The 19,149-nt window shown below is 42.0% G+C and overlaps 1 protein-coding gene across 1 annotated transcript; it reads left to right on the top strand.

Annotated features, from left to right (window-relative positions):
• The first annotated feature begins 3,832 nt into the window (after positions 1-3,832).
• Positions 3,833-15,594, top strand: LOC139693262 (zinc finger protein 271-like). The gene is made up of 5 exons (XM_071591369.1): positions 3,833-4,149; positions 5,445-5,570; positions 6,821-7,153; positions 10,132-10,252; positions 13,613-15,594. The coding sequence occupies exons 1-5, from the start codon at positions 4,015-4,017 to the stop codon at positions 15,262-15,264; spliced, it is 2,367 nt and encodes a 788-aa protein (XP_071447470.1). The 5' UTR covers positions 3,833-4,014; the 3' UTR covers positions 15,265-15,594.
• The last annotated feature ends 3,555 nt before the right edge of the window (positions 15,595-19,149 follow it).

The raw sequence follows: 19,149 nt of genomic DNA, 5'->3' as shown, positions 1-19,149 counted from the left end.
ATCTTCATTAATATTCTCCCGCATGATTTTATTATACGTATCCTGTAATTGAATATTTATCCATGTAAGTCCCTTCTTTCGCGTGATGAACTTGTTCCAGTGCACGATAAAACAAATCTTTGTGTTCAGGTGTGACCATCGGGAATGTTCTTGTGCGGCTGATGACGTCACACCCGCCACCGTACGTCCTCGCGGTGGCTAGCGGGGAATGCTTTGCATGCGTACACTTGTGTTTAGATGAAAACGAAGTTTTCAGGAAATCGGAAGATTGGTGTCATTAAAGGAACAACGTTGGCATGACGACTGCTGCAAAAGCTTTGTCTATTCCAATTAATTGAAGAATTGCACTGGAATCACCTCCGGGAAAACCGATACGCGATGGAAGAATTCGTGCCCGAGTACGCACCAACCTTGAACCCAAAGGCATGCTCCCCGCTGAGACGGGGTTCGCCTCGAGAGCGATGGCTATTGTTGATGTCCTCGGCAGTATTTCCCCTTTCACTTGATTTTTGACGCAGTGGGACCTCTCCTATTTGGGTTTAACCAGGATTTACCCTTAACCGATGGTCGACCAACACCCTTCGCCTCCCAATTCGTTTTCGTCCGTCGTTCAAGCCAATAGGGATTGTCCACCCATGAATCCTCTCCACGAATAAAGAAACACGTGACATTTTTTGTCTAGGCGCGTCCGTCAACTTTCAAAGAGATGTGAACATTTTTCTTCAGTTACAACAATGATTCCCGTGGTAAGTGACCTGCACATTTCATCTTCTCACGTACTTTATGCAATCGTAAAAATGTGTCCCCGTTATACGAATTACATTATTTTGGGTAATCAAATTTTTCACTTTCTACATTTAAGGTACTTTCTATGTTGTTTCCTTCGTTTCAGAATGAGAGACCAAAAGTGTTCGGGGCGGAGATGTTGGGTGACTCCTTCTTTGTTAGGGTCGCCTCAAACATTGGGTATAGGCTGCAAGATGGTGCGTTGGATTTTATGAGGATTACTCTTTCATACGGTAGTTTCGCTTATTTCTAATATCATTTACTTCGTGGTTTTATAGTTCATCCTGCCCGTATCGGAATGTGTGTCTCAGGACAGACAACCGAGGAGTTGAAGAGGAGGACCCAAATTGTTAACGCGATAAACGAAGAAGTCATTGTATTGATTGGTTGCAATGACTTCACTAAGGTATTATGTTCACCCATTTAAACTTGAGAGACGATAACATTAATTAATATGCCCACCATTGCTGACTGATTTAATTACAGGGGACTAAGTTTCACTCATTAAGGGGTAGCTACTGCTCCTTAGTGAGAACTTTATGGAACAGGGGATGCAGAATAACACTGTTAACCGTGATACCAGCACCAAGGTTTTGGCATTGTTCCAAATATAGGGCGCTTCTGGAGGCATTAAACAAAGCAATTTTGAATTGGCGAAAAAGTAAGTTCACAAAATGTCCTTACATATTTCTTTTTCGACGGTCGCGGTAGTCCTACGGGTTGAGCGTTTCACTACAGAGTAGAAGGCCCGGGTTCCATTCTCGGGCGAGTCTATGGACACCAGCAGATCCACCCAAGCTAGAGTAATTTTTCGGGTAGCAGGTCTTCCTGGGAAAACATAACCGGCCAGCACAAAGAAAGGAACTGGCCCCCCTACCCCAATGTGGGGATTTCACACGCCGTCAAGCTTAGTAATGGGTGAACTCTACCATCACCTACCAAACCGACCTTCGGGTTGATTACTGTGTTTATGTCTTTTTTATTCCTTTTTCACACAGATAAAAAACATATCTTCTGCTACTTTCATTATTAGGGGGGATAAGGGTGATTGACGCGGCAAGCTTATTCGTCAATGCCAACGGAACGATAAAAACACAATATTTTGAGAGGTAATCGTTATTCTTAAATATTCTTCCGTAAAATTTCAATAAGAAGTTCAACACTCACAATATTTCTTTCAGGTGGATAGGGCACCCAAACAGGAAGCGGTTAGACGGAATTCATTTGAACATCAAAGGTATGAATATATTGTTGAAAAAAATTAAACAAAAGTTAATCCCTTAAATCAGAGCGGGAGATGCTCCCTTTTCAATTAAGGGAAAGAGCGAGCGGTTTCTCATATGCCACCCGGGGATCTCTTTTTCGCTCGTTTCTTCTCCAAGCACAAAGAGAAACGCATCTAGCGAGTAACCTCTTCGGGTGATGTGGAATAACTTGCAGATAAACTAAAACCGTGATGTATAAATGAACACTACTAATAATACAAAAAAAGGTTATCCATACATACCTTCTAAGACCTTTTCATTCAAACCCATCTTCGCAGCTCAAGACATCAGAGAAAGAAAATGGAGAGAAGTGAAGAATCAGGAGGAAGTGTGAAAGTGAGGAATCTGTGACCGGAATATGGTGCTAAAATGAAAAAGAACCTGTAAGTAATGAATTAGGAAACAGATTGCTGACTTGGTGTGTTTCCATTAAAACATTGGTCTACTATGTGACACTGAAAAGAAGAAAAAAACGCTCGTATTTCAGATAATATTGAGTGCATAAAAGAACAAACTATAAAAAAACATATCTCCATGGGCCAAGTTCAGTGTCGTGTCGTTGTCACTTATGGTGGGCCCTGGTTACTAAACTAGGCCAGGAGCATGGGGTAAGCGAAAGACTGCTGAAAGTACATGTGTAGCCCAGGGTGTATGGTGAAAAAAAGAGAAAAAAATGTTCTAGTTTGGGAGATATTGTGAAGTACTTTGTGTTTTCTCGTGTGAGATGACGACTGAGGTGAGGTAATTGGGCCCTGGTTACTAAACTAGGCCAGGAGCATGGAGTAAGCGAAAGACTGCTGAAAGTTAATGTGTAGCCCAGGGTGTATGGTGAAAAAAAGAGAAAAAAATGTTCTAGTTTGGGAGATATTGTGAAGTACTTTGTGTTTTCTCGTGTGAGATGACGACTGAGGTGAGGTAATTGGGCCCTGGTTACTAAACTAGGCCAGGAGCATGGGGTAAGCGAAAGACTGCTGAAAGTTAATGTGTAGCCTAGGGTGTATGGTGAAAAATAGAGAAAAAATGTTCTAGTTTAGGAGATATTGTGAAGTACTTTGTGTTTTTTCGTGTGAGATGACGACCGAGGTGAGGTTATATGGCCCTGGTTACTAAACTAGGCCAGGAGCATGGGGTAAGCGAAAGACTGCTTGAAGTACATGTGTAGCCTAATGTGTATTGTGAAATTTAGAGAAATAAATGTTCTAGTTTAGTAGATATTGTTAAGTAATTTCTTGTTTTTGGTATGAAAGGGCGACCCTTTGGACTGCACTGGGCCCTGGATGCTACATTAGCCTATGGATGTGGGTTTTATGCCTATGCCGTGATAGAGCAGGGATTGCCGAGTGTTTTTGGTGATTTTCAAGAAAAGTACTCTTCTAGTTCAGCAGATATTGTCGAAAACGTTTTCGTTAGGACCTCATAGTTTTTGCTATGAAAGACGACTTCCCGCTTGGGCTAACTTCAGTGTAGAGTTCTTTCTAGGGCCCTATATCGTTTACTACATAATTCATCCCGGTCTTACAATTGCAAGTGGTTACAGGGAGAATCAATGAGTTTAGTGTGTCCGTTGTAGTCGGATTATTGCAATGGTTTAGGGGATTTATTTAGTTACGTCTTGCAAAAATATTTACGTTGGTATGACTGAATAATCCAGAGCTCCAACGGCCGGTGGATAGTCGTGGGCTAGCTCGTCGTGGGCCAAGTTCAGTTAAGTGACCGATAAGACTAAGGAATTGGTTGCACGAACCAGTGTTTTGGTTTGCGAAATTACGTGGAGTTTTGTCGTGAAAGGTTTACTATTCTAAATCTAAGATAATGAATAATTCTTCTAAGCGTTCATCGTATCGGTGGAGACCATTCTTTACTCAAAGCGAGCGATGTGTAGTGAATAAAGTTCGACTTCTCATGTTGGATCGCTGGTGAAGTTTGTTTTGTCGTGACATTTCTCTATAAGTATCATTTGAAAATGTCGGTGGATGGTGGTTTATTTTTATGCAGGCTTTGTCTAAAATCCGACGCCTGTCATGTCAATGTATTTGTTGCGAATGGAACAGATGGAATACTGGTATTTGAGGTAATTCAGGACCTACTGCGGATAGAGGTGAGTGGTTGACCATAATTACATCATGTTTGACATTCATATCAGTCAGAAACTTTTGATTTGAGCTGGTTGGTGGAAAACATTTGTGTGTAATCACTTAGATGTTCATATTAATTGCATTATAGGTAACTAATGCATCATGCAGTAGTTACATACAAGAGGATAGTACTCAAGAGTCACTTGTTCGTCGTCATCTCATAGATTAATGCTAGTTTTATTTTGTTAGAAGAGAAGCAAATATGCCCACAGTTGAAACTTATAAAGTACACAGTTCCTACCGAAAGTTTTGCTACGTAATGTTTATGCAAAACTAATAAAATGCTGTTTTACTACTACTGAAATTGTGCTAAGTAGGGCGGCTGTACCTATTTCTTGTGTGCCATCTATTGTTTCTCAGAAATATCTGTCAAAACAGATCGTATCACTTAGCTAGTGTGTAGAACTGATGATGTCTTAATACCGAATCCTGACCGAATGACCCGGGAATCGAACCCGGGCCATTCAGTAAGCAGTATTTTGTGCACTAACTGCTGAACTACCACGTCCCCGTTTTAAAGTCCATTTCGGCCGAATAATCAGGATGAACAAAAAGCGGTGCCAGTAAGTTTTCTCTGCAGAAACATTTCATTATTGCTGTATTCCAACTTTCGATTATGTCTTTCCGTAGGTGCGTTCGTTGACGGACACAAATGAGATGGAAATAGTCGGTTCATTTTAAGTTTAGTTAAATCGACGGTGATTTTTAGCTTTTCCGCTGATTTCCTTAATCCCGTCCTAACCGATAATTCTTCATCTTCCGTTAGTATTGATGTAATGACTTAATTTGAGAAATAATATTGATATTCACAAATGTGTTATTTGCCCACGTAATATTTGGTTGCGCCGACAACGACTTTGTTGTTTGCCCATAACGACCAAATGTTTATATTTCTGAAAAGGGCGGCGTTTTCACGGATTGTTTGTTGAACGTCTCTTTTGTGCGGCAAATTTAGACAAATTTCAGTTTGATTATAAGTACACATTGCTTCTTATAAATTACGCTTAAGGTTATGAATGGTGTGCCCTTTGTATATTTCGTAATACTTGCCATTCATCACATTTCACGCTTGACAGGATGTTAAATTAAAACTGTGTAACCCTAAAACATTTATGGAGCGTTAAGCAATGAAACACAGATGCCTAGGCTTTAATTGTACTTCAGTGTGGTCGCGTATAATACTCTGGAGGCATGAGAAAGATTTGAGATGACTCTAAATGCTTTTCCTGTTGACATGATCGTTTGTGTTGTGTCGTAGGTTAACGAAGACGATGGCCTTCCGTCCACTGCCTGCCGTGATTGCTGTGCTAAACTGGGGGAGTTTAGCAATTTCAAGAAAATGTGCGTCAGGTCAGCGAGAGAGCTCAAGAGAAAAAGGCTAACCGTAAGTGTTCTCCTTCGTTATTTAATATAAAGTACAACACGTACGACCAATATATATATACACATAGTTTTTAGTAATGAGATATCTTCGTCGTTCGGCAGTCAGTGAAATGCATTTCTGTAGATTCTTCTGGATTTAGGACACTTAATTGAACCCCAAACACTCAAACTCACTTCTCAAATAACATTTTTTAAATAAAACTCTCTCACTATACTGTTCAAAAACCATAAATATAACCTCAGGAACGCCCTTTGTCGGCAAACAAGGGTACTTATTGAACCGCCCTCGTACAATGTCGCAGACATTCGTAGTCGCGCGCAATTCGCCGCAGTCCACGAGGTTAAAGCCAACTTTTAAACATCTAGGCTGTTTATACCTTGACAAATTCCAAATAAACTGCGGGAGATGCCCCAACAGTAACTTTTAACGGAGTCATCCGATAATGTGCATTTCAATGCAACAATTTCAGAGTGTAAAAATCATTTGTATTGATCGAGATTCGAACCCAGATTCCCCTCAAATGTCCGGTCGAGTGCTTTTAGCCAGTTAAGCTATCGAGGCGTCCACTTAAACTCTGAAATTTTTGGAGCTTTTAAAGGAACAAGATGTTTTGACAAATTACCATGCATACGAGGGCGGTTCAATAAGTACCCGTGTTAGAAATGAAGAAACCATGTTTTCAAAAATATTTTATTTATTTTTTCAACATAGTCCCCTTTTAGAAAGATACACTTCTCCCAACGTTCCGATCATTTTTTTTAACCCCTCCACAAAATAGGATTTGTAGAACTCTCCAAAATACGCCTCTGCCTCGGCTCGATAACTTCCTCGTTTGTGCTAAATTCCCCCCCCCCCCCCCCCCGAGCCATTTATTCACGTTAGGGAATAAGAAAACGTCACAGGGAGCCAGATCGGGTGAATACGGGGGGTGCGGCAGCAATTTATAACGTAGTTCATGCAGTTTGGCGGCGACAACGCCGGGTTCAGCTTGTTGTCCACCGTGAGCAATCTCGGCACCCATCGGGCCAACAATTTTTTCATTTAGCCAACTTATCATGTGAAATATTAATTGCCGTTCCGGTGGACACACCCACGGCCTCTGCTACTTCACGCACTTTCGTCCGTCGATCAGCGAGAATCATGGCGTGGACTTCATGTAAAAATAGGAGACCTTACATCTCGAATATCCCTTGTAAATTGTAAGTGGTAGCTCTTTTCATGAATACATATGGATTTTGGTGTTCTCTCAGCAGGATTGGCGTGTGCTGGGTGCAGATGGCCGTGTTCAGAGGCCTTCACAAACACTTCCGGTGGAAGTGTTTGTGAAGGCGGAAGAAGATTGTGGGTTGCCGTCGAAGAACGATGGTTCGTCTATGGAGAGAGACCCCTTGTGTATGTCGGAGGAAGCTCTCCCCTCCACCCTAATCACCATGTCCGACGATCGTGTCTTCAGGGAGGAGAGGTTCTCGGAGTCATCGCCTGCCACAGGGAATCCAATCACTCTCCAAAGAGTTATTAAACAGGAAGTGGACGAGGACGCATTGGAAACATCGACCATCAGGCAACAGGGCCCAATCACAAATGTGAGTAAAAACTGCATCACTACTTGAATTATGAGGGTAGGCTGAAGACTAATGCAAACACGTGCCTTGTACACCACAAACTAAATGACCTCCCAAAGCACTCCTTGTGGCATGTGGAAGAAACATTCCCCCAACATGCATTCGCAGTTTTGAGATCGTTACATTCATGCAGTGTATTTTGAGAAGCGGAAGTATGGAGACGTGTTTTAGTACTGAAAAAAAGACCTTCATTTGTACTCATGGTGGCACGTGGAAGTAACATTCCCCTATCAACACACATGTGCAGTTTTGAGATCGTTACAGTCATGCAGTGTATTTTGAGAAGCGGAAGTATGGAGACGTGTTTTAGTACTGAAAAAAAAGACCTTCATTTGTACTCATGGTGGCACGTGGAAGTAACATTCCCCTATCAACACACATGCGCAGTTTTGAGATCGTTACAGTCATGCAGTGTATTTTGAGAAGCGGAAGTATGGAGACGTGTTTTAGTACTGAAAAAAAAGACCTTCATTTGTACTCATGGTGGCACGTGGAAGTAACATTACCCTATCAACACACATGCGCAGTTTTGAGATCGTTACAGTCATGCAGTGTATTTTGAGAAGCGGAATAATGGAGACGTGTTCTAGTACTGAAAACAAAATGACCTTCATTTGTACTCCTGATGGCACGTGGAAGTAACATTCCCCTCTCAGCACACATGCGCAGTTTTAAGATTGTTACATTCATGCAGTGTATTTTGAGAAGCGGAATAATGGAGACGTGTTCTAGTAATGAAAACAAAATGACCTTCATTTGTACTCCTGATGGCACGTGGAAGTAGCATTCCCCTCTCAGCACACATGCGCAGTTTTAAGATCGTTACATTCATCCAGTGTATTTTGAGAAGTGGAAGTTTGGAGACATGATCTAGTGCTACAAACAAAATGATATTCAGAAGCACTCCTAGTGGCAAGTGGAAGTAACATTCCCCCTCCACATGCATTCACAGATTTGGGGTCGTTACATTCATCCAGTGTATTTTGAGAAGCGGAAGTATGGAAAAGTGTTCTAGTACTGAAAACAAAATGACCTTCATTTGTACTCATGGCGGGTGTAAGTAACATTCCCCTCTCAGCACACATGCGCAGTTTTGTGATGGTTACATTCATCCAGTTTATTTTGAGAAGTGGAAGTTTGGAGACATGATCTAGTGCTACAAACAAAATGATCTTCAGAAGAACTCCTTGTGGCAAGTGGAAGTAACATTCCAATTAGTGTGTGCTCTATGGCAGCATTTGCGATGCTGTTGATAGGTCTACTTTGAATTGAAGGGTGGTAGAATTTCGTGGTTGCAAGTCTGGGAAAGCCATAATTGTTATTAAAACACGAGCAGCGGACGTCCAAGATCACTGACCCACAGATGATATATAAACATCGCAAACTCGTTGAACATTTGATTTAAAATTACCAACGAATCACGTACTGAATACCGCAATTCGAATTGGAACCAATACATATCCAATGTGGAACGTGGTGTCGACTTCATTATTTGAACAATGGCATACCGTATAAATCTTTGCACAATGGGTACCACACCATCTCAAAGACAAGAAAAACCTCATCCCTTGCAATATTGTACCTTGCGATTTTATTATTTTCCTCAACGCAAGAGGCACCTCAATTACCCCTCTGACAATGAGGTGAAGGTAAAACTTTTATAGCAATTTGCTGTTTAACTCTCCTTGACATAGCACACGAGAATACATATCTTTGCTTCTGCTTCTCAAAATACACTGCATGAATGTAAGGATCCCAAACCTGCGCATGTGTGTTCACGGGGAATGTTACTGCCACATGCCACCAGGAGTGCTTCTGAAGGTCATTTTGTCTGTGGTCTACAAGGCATGTGTTTGAATTAGTTTTCAAAGTACACTGGATGATAATGAAACGACCTCAAACCTGCACATGTGTGTTGAGGGAGAATGTTACTTCCACATTCCACCAGGAGTGCTTCTGAAGGTCATTTTGTTTGTAGCACTAGAACTTGTCTCTGTACTTTCACTTTTCAAAATATACTGGATGAATATAATGACCTCAAATAGGCGCATGCTTGTTGATGGAGGAATGTTACTTCCACATACCAACCAGGAGTGTGTCTGAAGGTCATTTTGTTTGCAGCACTAAAACATTTCTCCGTACTTCCACTTCTCAAAATATACTGGATGAATATAATGACCTCAAATAGGCGCATGCTTGTTGAGGGGGAATGTTACTTCCACATTCCAACCAGGAGTGCTTTTGTAGATTATTTTGTTTGTAGCACTAGAACATGTATCCATACTTTCACTTCTCGAAACACGCTGTATGAATATAACGATATCAAAACTTCGCATGCATGTTGAGGGGGAATGTTACTTCCACATACCAACAGGAGTGCTTCTGAAGGTCAGTCTGTTTGTAGCACGAGAACATGTCTCCATACTTCCACTTTTCAAAAACACGGGTTGAATGTCATGGTCTCAAAACTGTGTGCGCGTGTTGAGGGCAGGTATGTTACTTCCACATGCCACCAGGAGTGCCTTTGAAGGTCATTTTGTTTGTAGCACTAAAAACACGTCTCCATACTTCTGCTTCTCGAGAAACCCTGGATGGATGTAACGACCTCAAAACTGTGCATGCCTGTTTAGGAGGAATGTTACTTCCACATGTCACCAGGAGTGGATAGATGTAAATGCGCTTTATTGCTAGACTGCAGTGCCCTCTGTGTAGCCCCCACACTATCATTTTATCTAAAGAACGTTTCTACGACATAGCCTTGATGATCTCAACATCACTCCAGGGTGACTAATGAAAATGGCATTGTTTCCCCCAGTTAACACCACTACTCCCACTCTGCTAATTCACCTGTGCACTCTTCAGTTATTATTTTAAACCACAAAGTCCTTTCAGCACTTAACCTGTTGTATATGCTGACAATCTTTATATGTTTCATACAGGTAACGGCTGGGGAAGAGGGTTGTGCCTTTGGTGTGGTGCACAGCGGGGGAAAGGCAGTAAGACGGCACATTAGCGGTAGTGAGGAGGATGGCACGGTTGAAGATGATGCCGTACCGCAAGGTGAGGAATGTGTACCATACTTCCTGGCCCGTGGGATGCAGTTTTTTCGCTCTGTAATTGCTTTACAATCAGCCTGTATCTTGTTACATGCTTAGGGTATAATAACTTATCATAGTCTAGCCGTTTCCTCGAAAAATTAAGTATTCTGTGTGCTGGCGAGAAAGTCACTGACGTTTCGGCCTAGAGACGTTTCAGTGTGTAGGCTAGAGTCACCATCATTGGTGTCTTCAACATCCCAACACTTAGTCCACGCATCTTGCTGTGGTATTGTGTGCTTTGGACGGAGCTTCCTCTAAAATATGACATCTGTGCAAGAAGTATTGCGAATTTTGAATTTTTGTGGGTTGCGTATATTTGATTTTTGATATTTTTGTGGTCTTATGTTGGCAATTATGCAGAATTTGATTTTTATTGCATTCTAAATGTGCAAAACATCGTATTATTCATGAAAATCCACTCTTTTCAAAGAAATTTCATGAATAATCTCCGAATTTCAATGTTTTCGAGTATTTAAATGGTTTAATTTTTGAAATGATGTAGGAGTTAAATGAGTCTGATGTGGAAATTGAAAGCATACGGTATATCCCGGGCTTATAAGACTTAATTTTTTCTTTTTTCTACTCATTTTGTTTATTTCCCTGGCCGCGTTTATGAGTTCTGTCCTGTAAATATGCGAGTTGAAGCCAGGAAAACTTTATTTTTGCACAATTTAAGAGTCTGAATAATTTTGTCCACTAAGGAGTACTTATTTTTGAAGGTGGCAGGTCTAAATTTGCACATTGGTAATCAAAGATTATACTGTATCCACTTCTATTAAATTTATAACTCTTCAAATACCTCTCTGGTTTGTTTTGTGATGTTTGGAAACTTGATTTCATTCAACTGTAAGGAGTCTGTTCCAAAGGTATTGCAAATTTTGAATTTATGCAGGTTCCTTATAATTGATTTTCGATTTTTTTGTGGCGTTATGTTGGTATTTCTGTCGCTCACTTATGCCGAAGAGTTTGGCCATTTTGAATGTTCAGTTAATTGTTGACGGCTGTTTTGTTTGGACGTCTTTTGGCTTGTCTTTGATTTTTGCCTGTTCCAAGAAATGGATCAAAGAATCCATATCAAATTTTGTGCGAAAAACAAAATTAAGTGCTTAGATGAATTCTGAATGTTGACTGTGGCATATGGAGAAGCTACCTTGGACCGAAGCAATGTTTATTAGTGGTACAAAATGTTCTCAGAAGGACGAGTAGACGTGAAGGATGAGGAGTGTGTCGGTATGATGAGAGGAGTGTGCCAAGAAGATGAGAGGAGTGTGCCGGATGAGGAGTGTGCCGAGAAGATGTGAAGGACGAGGGTGTGCCAATTGTTGACAGCTGTTTTGCTGGGACGAGTTTCGGCTTGAAGCAGATTCATGGGAGGAAATGAATATTTATTAATTATGTGACGTTTATCGGTGGTACAAAATGTTCTCAAGAGGGTCGAGAAGATGTGAAGGATGAAGAGCGTGCCCGAGGATGCACGAGCACGTCCACGACAGACGAAAACATTGTTGAAGTGAAGAAAATAGTATTGCCCTATTGTCAAATCACCTTTAGAGAAGTTGCTGAGGACCTAAACATATGGATTGGCTTGTGCCTTTCGATTTATACCAATGATTTGGGCATGACACGGGTCACCGTGAAATTTGTACTAAAATTGCTCAGTTTCAACCAATAACAGCAAACCAATTAACATTGCTAATGAGGTGTTGGACTCTGTCCGGGATGACCTAAATTTGCACATAACTGTTGACAAATCATGGGTTTATGGTTATTACGTGGAAACTACAGCTCAATCATCGCAATGGAAGCTGCAGTACGAGATAAGACCGGAAAAACGGTGCCAAGTTAGGTCAAAAGTTCAAGTTTTGCTTCCAGTTATCTTCGGTTTAGGCAAGGCAGCCCAACCCATTACTTATGACACTCATCTTTTCAGTCTAATCCAAGCATGATGGCCTTAGAGTTAGTAATTAACATTCACCAGAAAGTAAGCGGAGATTAGTCTTTGTCACGGCTGATTAGAACTCTTCTATGGACTGCGTCAGCTACGTCTAACTCTGCTTATTCACTGGTGCACTCTTCAGAGATTCTTTTTAAACGAGGGAGTCCTCTTTGTCCCACCGTGTATAAACTGAATCCAGTTATAGCTGTATGGATAATTTGGTCTGGTGAAGTGGGCCGTTGCCAATACAATGAGGGCAATTCAAAAGGTAAGGCCTCCTATTTTTTATTCCTGAAAAATCCGAATTTATTCTCAACTTTGTGTACACTGTCAGAAAGGTTGAGCATTTAGCTATTTTCCTACATAGTCGCCTTGAAGATCAATCACTTTTTGCATTCTTGTAAGCAGCTTTTTAATACCGACATCGTACCTTTCTCCCACCAAGTCACACAAAGCCAACTATGACGACTGCTTCTTGCACTTTTCCTCGTCTGACTCGAATTTCTGTCCTCCGAAGGTGTTTTCTGAGAGTGGGAAACAAGTGGTGGTCGCTGGGGACAACGTCCGGGCTGTAAGGAGGGTGGTCGATGATATATCCCAGCAGCCAAATTCATTAAGTAGGGTGGTCATCGTTTGATGTGAAGACACGTGGATGTGCATTGTATTATGATATGCAAACACACTCCTTAAGGTGAGGAGAGACACCTTGTTTGTAACTGATTGAACTCCGACACACAATATTCTGCAGCACGGAGAAGTAGCCACTCTCTCTCTTCATTCATTAAGGCCTTCCTTTATCTAAATGAAGGGTAATTCCCTCTGGTTATTGCACACTACCATCTCGTCAATTGGAGCCACCGTTGTTGATTCCAATGGCAAACTCGGGCCACCCCATCGACCGCTGCTCATTGTGGACGCTTTCCCGGCCATCAAACAAACTCCCAGCACCACTTCTGGTGCACGTTTTAGATGTCCATAATACACTTCTCATCCGTACACTTCCACTAAATGGCAGGATGAATTTATTATATCTGAGAAGCAGTAGTCAGTTGGCTTCGTGATGATGTGGGAGAAAGGTACGATACCAGTATTAAAAAGCTGCTTAGAAGGAGATGCAAAAAGTGATTGATTGTCAAGGCGACTCTGTGGAAAAATAGCTAAATGCTCAACGTTTCCAACGATGTACGCAAAGTTGAGAATAAATTTGGATTTTTCATGAAAATTAAAAAAAAATTCACTCTTCATATCGACCTCGTATATTTTTCTCCACATTTTTGGAAGTATGCAGGTGTTAGTTCATAATTAGGATTGTTTGGAATAGTGTTTAGAATACATAGACCGCAGTCATTCCAAAACAACTAATTTGTATCTCGTCTCTGTTCACAGGACTTCAAAGTTTCGACTTGCATTCCAATCAAAAGAAGACGGAGTTAGGGTATGAGAGAGGTTTATCAACAGTACAACTCGGATACCCGCCAGGTACCATCGCGGCTGTGGTACCGAGTTCAATAGAAGGAATATGTGTGAGAAATGGAAGGGGTTCTGAAGAAATGAGTGTATCCGAAGAGGAAGGAAGTGGTATTTGTGGAAATAATAAAGAGTTGTGGGGTGGTCGTGGGATTAGTTTGTGTTCTCCGAGAGGAAGTGTGCCTTCGGTTGGGAGTGTCGAAGTGGTTAGGGCAGATAAAGTCAGTTTGACAGGAGAGGACAACGTGGTTGATCTCGGAGACGATTCTGCTCGGGGAAACGAAAGGAAGGCCATGTCGGACAAGGTCAAAGTGTTGAAGTGTGATGCTTGCGGTAATGAGTTTGATACGAAGGAATCTATTCAGAAACACGTCAGACAACACGGTGTCGAACTCTTCAATTGCAGTCTATGTTTCGTTGGGTTTATTCGTAAGGATGAGTACGAAAGACACAGTTTCGTACAGCACGGAATCGGTCCAGACGAAGATAAGCGGATACATAAACGTTATAATCAAAGTACGATGGATAACGTCCAACGGTTAGACTCAAATTTAAATGCAATCCCAACCGGGAAATGTACGTACGAGTACGGAGACGAGAAATCGCGTACGTGTGACATATGCAACAAGACGTTTAGCAGAAAGAGCCATCTGAAATCGCACATAGCGGTGCACTCGAAAGAGAAACCATATTCGTGTGGATTGTGCACCAAATCGTTCACCACCAAAAGCAACCTGAATGCCCATATGATGTCTTTGCATACGGATAGCAAGCGCCATTGGTGCAGCGTCTGTTTTAAGTCATTTGCCAGGAGAGGAATCCTTAGGGCACATATGACGCTTCACACCGGAACGAGTCCTCATTCGTGCACCGTGTGCGCCAAATCTTTCACCACAGACGCGATCCTGAAGGCGCACATGGCCCTACACACCGGCATTAGTCCTCATATGTGCACCGTTTGCGAAAAGGCATTCACCACAGATAGCAATCTGAAAACCCATATGTTGACGCACACGGGAGTCAGACCTCACACGTGCAGCGTGTGCGCCAAGTCGTTTCCGACCAAGAGCGTGTTGAAAGTTCATATGTCGGTGCACGTGGAAAGCAAACCGTATTCCTGTGACATCTGCGGGAAGGCTTTCACGAGGAAATACATTCTCAGAGAGCACACAGCATTGCATTCTGGGGATAGACCGTATTCGTGCACCGTGTGCGCCAAGACCTTTGTCGCAAAGGGTATACTTAAGACCCACATGGCGGTGCATTCTGGAGATAGAACTCACACTTGCAGTTCTTGTTCGAAGACGTTTTCGACAAAAGGCAATCTCAAATCTCACATGATGGTACACTCGGGTGAAAAACCGCACCGTTGCGGTATCTGCCCGCGGTCTTTCCCCACGAAAGGTAACCTCAACGCACACATGACGGTACATTCCGGGGAGAGACCGCATTCTTGCGGTATATGCTCCAAAACCTTCACCCGGAAAGGTAACTTGAAAAAGCACTCGGAGTTGCACAAAACAACAGACTTACCCAAGCTCCTAGACGACGAAACACTTCACAAATCATGAAATTATCAGTTCCGTCCCCTTCAAAATCATTCTCCATACAAGTACCCTTCTTGTACATATGAAAATTGAGGGTTTACGTTGTTTCTTTAAGTTTCTATCTTACCCCCATTTCATATTACAGGGTATATTCGAAAAGCAATGCATTTAAATTTCCCGCACCGCTCCTCTTGGTCGGAATGGGATAGAACAACTTGGAGTAGGTCAGGGAGACTCTGAGCTTTGCCACAAACCCAGTCTCAGTGCTCTCCAAGCTGTGGAAGCAGCAGCAGAACAGCAGGTACTTCATGTACATAAATTGAGGGTTTACGTTGTTTCTTTTAGTTTCTATCTTACCCCCATTTCATATTATAGGATGCATTCAATAAGCAATGCATTTAAATTTCCCGCACCGCTCCTCTTGGTCGGAATGGGATAGAACAACTTGGAGTAGGTCAGGGAGACTCTGAGCTTTGCCACAAACCCAGTCTCAGTGCTCTCCAAGCTGTGGAAGCAGCAGCAGAACAGCAGGTACTTCATGTACATAAATTGAGGGTTTACGTTGTTTCTTTTAGTTTCTATCTTACCCCCATTTCATATTATAGGATGCATTCAATAAGCAATGCATTTAAATTTCCCGCACCGCTCCTCTTGGTCGGAATGGGATAGAACAACTTGGAGTAGGTCAGGGAGACTCTGAGCTTTGCCACAAACCCAGTCTCAGTGCTCTCCAAGCTGTGGAAGCAGCAGCAGAACAGCAGGTACTTCATGTACATAAATTGAGGGTTTACGTTGTTTCTTTTAGTTTCTATCTTACCCCCATTTCATATTATAGGATGCATTCAATAAGCAATGCATTTAAATTTCCCGCACCGCTCCTCTTGGTCGGAATGGGATAGAACAACTTGGAGTAGGTCAGGGAGACTCTGAGCTTTGCCACAAACCCAGTCTCAGTGCTCTCCAAGCTGTGGAAGCAGCAGCAGAACAGCAGGTACTTCATGTACATAAATTGAGGGTTTACGTTGTTTCTTTTAGTTTCTATCTTACCCCCATTTCATATTATAGGATGCATTCAATAAGCAATGCATTTAAATTTCCCGCACCGCTCCTCTTGGTCGGAATGGGATAGAACAACTTGGAGTAGGTCAGGGAGACTCTGAGCTTTGCCACAAACCCAGTCTCAGTGCTCTCCAAGCTGTGGAAGCAGCAGCAGAACAGCAGGTACTTCATGTACATAAATTGAGGGTTTACGTTGTTTCTTTTAGTTTCTATCTTACCCCCATTTCATATTATAGGATGCATTCAATAAGCAATGCATTTAAATTTCCCGCACCGCTCCTCTTGGTCGGAATGGGATAGAACAACTTGGAGTAGGTCAGGGAGACTCTGAGCTTTGCCACAAACCCAGTCTCAGTGCTCTCCAAGCTGTGGAAGCAGCAGCAGAACAGCAGGTACTTCATGTACATAAATTGAGGGTTTACGTTGTTTCTTTTAGTTTCTATCTTACCCCCATTTCATATTATAGGATGCATTCAATAAGCAATGCATTTAAATTTCCCGCACTGCTCCTATTGGTCGGAATGGGATTGAAAAACTGGGAGTAGCTTGGTAGGACTCTGAGCTTTGCCACAAACCCAGTCTCAGTGCTTTCTAAGCTGTGGAAGCAGCAGGTACTTCATGTAGATGTGAAAATTGAGGGTTTACCTTGATTCTTTAACCTTCTTTCTTACCTCCATTTCATATTACTGGGTGCGTTTGAAAAGCAATGCATTTAAATTTCCCGCACTGCTCCGATTGGTCAGAATGGGATAGAACAACTTGGAGTAGCTTAGTATGACTCTGAGCTTTGCCATAAACCCAGTCTCAGTGCTCTCCAAGCTGTGGAAGCAACAGGAGAGCAGCAGGTACTTCATGTACATAAATTGAAGGTTTACCTTGTTTCTTTAACCTTTTCTATCTTACCCCTTATCCATATTACTGGGTGCGTTCTATAAGCAATGCATTTAAACTTCCCGCACTGCTCCGATTGGTCGGAATGGGATTGAACAGCTTGGAGTAGGTTGGTAGGACTCTGAGCTTTGCCACAAACCCAGTCTCAGTGCTCTCCAAGATGTGGAAGCAGCAGGTACTTCATGTAGATGTGTTGAGGAGGGAGAATGTTACTTCCACATGCCCTGACCAGGAGTTCTTCTCAAGGTCATTTTTGTGTGGTACTAGAACACATCTCCATTCTTCCGCTTCTCATAATACTACACTGGATGAGTAATGGAACAACCTAAAACATGTGCATAGGTGTTGAGGAGGAATGTTACTTCCACATGCCACGAGGAGTGCTTCTCAAGTTCATATTTTGTAGCATTAGATCACGTCTCCATTCTTCCGCTTCTCATTATACTACACTGGATGAGTAATGGAACAACCTAAAACATGTGCATGGGTGTTGAGGGGGAATGTTACTTTCACATGCCACAAGAAGTGCTTCTCAAGTTCATATTTTGTAGCATTAGAACACGTCTCTATACTTCTGATTCTCAAAATACTACACTGGATGGATGTAATGTCTTCCAATGTGCTCATGCGTTTTGAGGGGGAATGTTACTTCAACATGCCTAAGACCAGGAGTGTTTCTGAAGGTCATTTTGTTTGTGTGGTCTACAAGGCATGTGATTGCATTAGTTTTTAGCCTATCCTATCATCTGTGCACTGTTTTTTTAAACATGTATACAGCCTCAAAATATACCAAAATTTTGTACTTTTCCTTGTATTATACAATTCCTACGTTTATATAATATGTATGGTCAGGCGAAAAATAAAATATTGTTGTTATTAGAGCCGTAGTGAGTGATTTGTGCCTGTGTATAATTCCCTAGAGTTCCTAAATTTGAATATAGAAAAGTCTCACCTAATGTATTTACCAAATAAAAATAATGCAAGCACAGTACTCTCTATTGAAGCTGATCCCACAGCTATGGGTTTCCAATTGAATTCTCAAATCTCTTGGGATGGACACATAAGTACTTCAACCCGTAAGTTTAGCTCGGCCTTCTTAAAAAGTTCCTTTAAGATCCACAGTTTCAGTGGCTGTTCTCCAAGCACACTATACTATGTTCAATTTTATTCGCACATAGCCCATAGTTCCCTTTACTGGTGGGTTCATCATCTAAGGCCTTGGCTATTTATAGGGTCCCAAAAAGAGCCATTCCTATCCTGTTCCTTCCCTTTCCTCGTTTGCCTTACATTCTCCCCTCTATCACAGTCTTCTTCAACATCCCACTATTGCCAGTCAATACCCCCTTCATCCACTTTTCCTGCCTCCTTAGTAATATCTCCCAACAAACCCCTCTCCTCTCCCACCATACCAAGTACTTCCTCATTTGTTTTCCTTCTCTGTCCATTTCACCTCCATTCTTCTCCACACCCACATATCTACAATAGCCTCCAATCTACGTCTATCCTCCTGCTTCAATGACCACGTTTCCATAGCCACACATAGAACTATGCTCCATAACAAAGTTTTCATGAGTATTTTCTTAATATCCTGACTCAACGTCCCTCTCATCTTAACTCCCTCCTCCTTGTGTGAAAGCCTCTTTGCCTAGCGCAATTCTTCTCCTCACATCCCTACTACTCTGACCGTGCTGTTCCAAAGCACTTCAGAGATACATTTAAACTGTTCTACCTGCTCTAGTTTTTGCCATCCTATTGTAATGTTTAGCTCAGCCTTTTTCCTTCTGGAAAATCGCATAAGCTTTGTTTTATCAATATTGATTCTCATCCCATACCTGTCGCACTGAATTTCCAATTCACTCAGCAATGCTTGCAACCCTTTGGCTGACTGACATTAACTAAAGCTTGGTCATCAGCAAACCTAACTGATTTTAAATGAATTCCCCGCCCACTTTCATTCCT

This window comes from Hetaerina americana, unplaced genomic scaffold (genome assembly GCF_022747635.1).
Source record: "Hetaerina americana unplaced genomic scaffold, ioHetAmer1.1.p SCAF_45, whole genome shotgun sequence".
NCBI classification, from domain to species: Eukaryota; Metazoa; Arthropoda; class Insecta; order Odonata; family Calopterygidae; genus Hetaerina; species Hetaerina americana.
This window is presented reverse-complemented; position numbering and strand designations above follow the sequence as displayed.

What these genes read in the sequence shown, in the direction of transcription:
- LOC139693262 (XM_071591369.1), top strand. Translation starts at nt 4,015, where the DNA reads ATGTCGGTGGATGGTGGTTTATTTTTATGCAGGCTTTGTCTAAAATCC. An exon ending in TCAAGAGAAAAAGGCTAACC is followed by an intron (nt 5,571 to 6,820) that starts GTAAGTGTTCTC and finishes GTGTTCTCTCAG; the next exon opens with CAGGATTGGCGTGTGCTGGG. An exon ending in AACAGGGCCCAATCACAAAT is followed by an intron (nt 7,154 to 10,131) that starts GTGAGTAAAAAC and finishes TGTTTCATACAG; the next exon opens with GTAACGGCTGGGGAAGAGGG.